The following is a 2,841-nucleotide window of genomic DNA, read 5'->3' as shown; positions in this document are numbered from 1 at the left end:
CGGCCGAGCGCCGCGGAGGCCAAGCGGAGGAGCACTGGCGGGGCGGAGGCCCCTCTATGCGGCCAGCGGCGCGTAGACCTGCCCCTCCCCCGCGGCTCCGGGCCAAATCCGCGCCGGCCGAGCGCCGTGGAGGTCGAGCGGAGGAGCGCCAGCGGGGTGGAGGCCCCTACATGCGGCCAGCGACGTGCGGATCCGCCCCATCCCCGCATCTCCCAGGCAGATCCGCGACCGGCTAGGCCGGCGGTGCGCGGAGGGCCAGGCCGGCGGCGGGCGGCGCGCGGATTCGTGATGGGCTCGGCGGGCTGTCGCGGGTTTTCCTTTTTTTTATTTTTTTATTTGATTATCTGAGGCGGGCAAAAACGCCTCAGAAAATGTTCATTTTCTATGGCCTTAAGTCTGAGGCATTTCTTGTGCCCGCCTCATAAAATCAATTTTGCACGCCTATGTAAAGACCCCCTCTTTATGTTTCCGCAACTCTTACTTGCAACTTGTTTGTCTTTACTATTTGGCAACGTATGCTATGCAAATCACCTTCGTATGTAAACTATAGAAACTCCAATCTGAGACATCGGATCAACATCCAAAGGGCATGGAGATGGGATAATTTTACAATCTGGACCCGCCCTTGGATTGGGTAATCAGACTTTTGCAAATCCCCCCTCCCACCCCCATGCGCCCCTCCCCTTAGAAGTTGATCCGATGGCCCAGATTGGAGTTTATATAGTTTGCATACGAAGATGGTTTGCATAGCATACATTGCCTTTCTATTTTAGAGTAGCATCAAGCTAGAATTGACTATAGGTTGCAAAACTTGCTTTGGGATGAGGGTTTCACACTAGATGTACCGTAGTTTCACATCTAGATAATACGTTCTAGTTTATGTTTTATGTAAATTAGTTGGAGCCATAAGTTAAGGTTCTTAGTTTGCCTAGCTCACCCTTTCCCCTCTTAGGCTATGCGAGCACTGATTCCTAACAACACATTGTATGCATAGTCATGCCAAGGTTGGTTGCTTTGAATAAGTCAATCGGCTGCGATCAGTCTACGGGTTTTGGCAAACAAATCTATCCGCGGTGTAGTAGTGTGAACTCGTGGGCAGCAGAACTACAAGTTCAAGTAGATCGACCCTATCAATGGGTGGACATGGCCTGCCTTCTCGAACCTGATGCTGATGAAACAGCGTAGTTACGATTCCAGATTCTACTTTATTTGCACTGTACAAATTGGGGTTCGTAATTATTCTACTTCACTAGGCCTGGAAGACGCCCAGCGGCGCATAAGCATTGTTGCATATACCATATATATAACTTCTTGTTTCACAAATCACAATTATCTGTTGCGGGCTCCAAATAAACCCATGCGCTATATATATTCATATGTAAATTGGGGTTCGTATATAATTATTGTTTTATGCAATCAGACCAACACCATGAATACATATTATCGAACAAATTGTAGACAAGCTTACTTTAAATTATTCAAAGAGGGCAGTAACAACCCTCGCAGGTACACAATAGCATTGGCAGTACATAAATACTTGCCATTTATTTTACCAAACATAGCATAGAAACTAATTTAAAACAAATAGTCGTATACAAAATGCATGTAAAGCAAACTTTTTCATACAAGAAACCCATGCTTGATTTGAATTAGTTGTGGTTGTCCTGCCAGAACTGAGCCTGGAGCCAATCAATTGTCCCCTTCTCCACCTGGAATGCCTTGGCCAAAACATCATCTGAAATCGGTGGCTTTGATCCAAAGACCGCATTGGCGATGGTGATGGCCCCAGGGTTTTGGCTGCTGAGGGCAGCGAGGGCAACCGCTGGCTTGTCGTGGAAGGGGTTGAACTGGAAGTGGATGAGCCCTTGGGGGAATACGAACACGTCACCCTTGTTGAGGACCTTGGCAAACAGGGTGTTGTTTGGGTTGGAGGTGACAAACCCAACATAGAGTGTCCCCTCGAGCACCGTGAGGATTTCAGTAGCACGTGGGTGTGTGTGCGGGGGGTTCTCACCTAATGGCGCATAGTCGATGCGAGCCAGAGAGATGCCAAGAGTGTTGAGGCCAGGGAGCTCCATGGCGTTGATCAATGTGACAATAGACCCCACCTTGCTATACTTGGTGTCCTTTGGCTTGTCAAGGTTAGCCGCCTTGAAGAAGTCATCTGCATTCACGGCCATGGGGTCCTTGCAAACAAATCCATTCACCTTCACTGTACGCATAGAAGAAGCAAAATAGATATACAGATCAGAAACTAGGTGGCACAAACGATAACGAATTCACTATATATGCACATAGAAGAAGCAAAACAGACACACAATTATACATGTACCCTGGGCTAGATGAGTACTGTTTTGAATTTTGTTTACCACGTTAACATCAGAACTACATGAATCACAGCAAGAGTGCATGCATGCATACCAGGAGAGTGCTTGTCAGCGACACAGAAGTCCTGGAGCGGGCTAGGATCAGATGCATTGCCCTGACAAGCGACCAATGCTAGAAGAACAGCCAGAAGGAAGTAGGAGGATGAGGCCATTTTCTTTCCTCCCGTGCCTTTTTTGTTGGCGCTCTATGCAGTAGGCTAGCTAACCAGCTGCTTGAGTTTGTTTTGTTGATGCAGGGAGATGGGATGTGCTTATATATATAGCACAAAGCAGCGTGAACTTCTGAACAACTGAGCAAGTCAATAAGTTGAAATGTTGAATAGACCAACAGAAGAAATGATCTCTGGTTGGTAGAACCTGCTGATAAAATAGGAGCTATCTGAACCTTTCAAAGCTATATCGTTGTCAATATCTTTACACGGTACGGTAGTACCAAATCTGATCGGGTCGCTTT

The 2,841-nt window shown here is 47.3% G+C and overlaps 1 protein-coding gene across 1 annotated transcript; it reads right to left on the bottom strand.

Moving 5' to 3' along the window:
- Positions 1–1,452: 1,452 nt before the first annotated feature.
- LOC120677797 (germin-like protein 8-7) lies at positions 1,453–2,619 on the bottom strand. Its single transcript, XM_039958995.1, has 2 exons — positions 2,422–2,619; positions 1,453–2,212 (listed from the first exon to the last, which is right to left on the bottom strand). The coding sequence occupies exons 1-2, from the start codon at positions 2,537–2,539 to the stop codon at positions 1,650–1,652; spliced, it is 681 nt and encodes a 226-aa protein (XP_039814929.1). The 5' UTR covers positions 2,540–2,619; the 3' UTR covers positions 1,453–1,649.
- Positions 2,620–2,841: the final 222 nt, after the last annotated feature.

This window comes from Panicum virgatum, chromosome 6N, assembly GCF_016808335.1.
Source record: "Panicum virgatum strain AP13 chromosome 6N, P.virgatum_v5, whole genome shotgun sequence".
Taxonomy (NCBI): domain Eukaryota; kingdom Viridiplantae; phylum Streptophyta; class Magnoliopsida; order Poales; family Poaceae; genus Panicum; species Panicum virgatum.
This window is presented reverse-complemented; position numbering and strand designations above follow the sequence as displayed.

Excerpts from the sequence above, each read along its gene's own strand:
- LOC120677797 (XM_039958995.1), bottom strand. The coding sequence starts at position 2,539 with ATGGCCTCATCCTCCTACTTCCTTCTGGCTGTTCTTCTAGCATTGGTC. Across the intron at positions 2,213-2,421 it reads CGCTGACAAGCACTCTCCTG|TGAAGGTGAATGGATTTGTT; the intron begins GTATGCATGCAT and ends CTATGCGTACAG.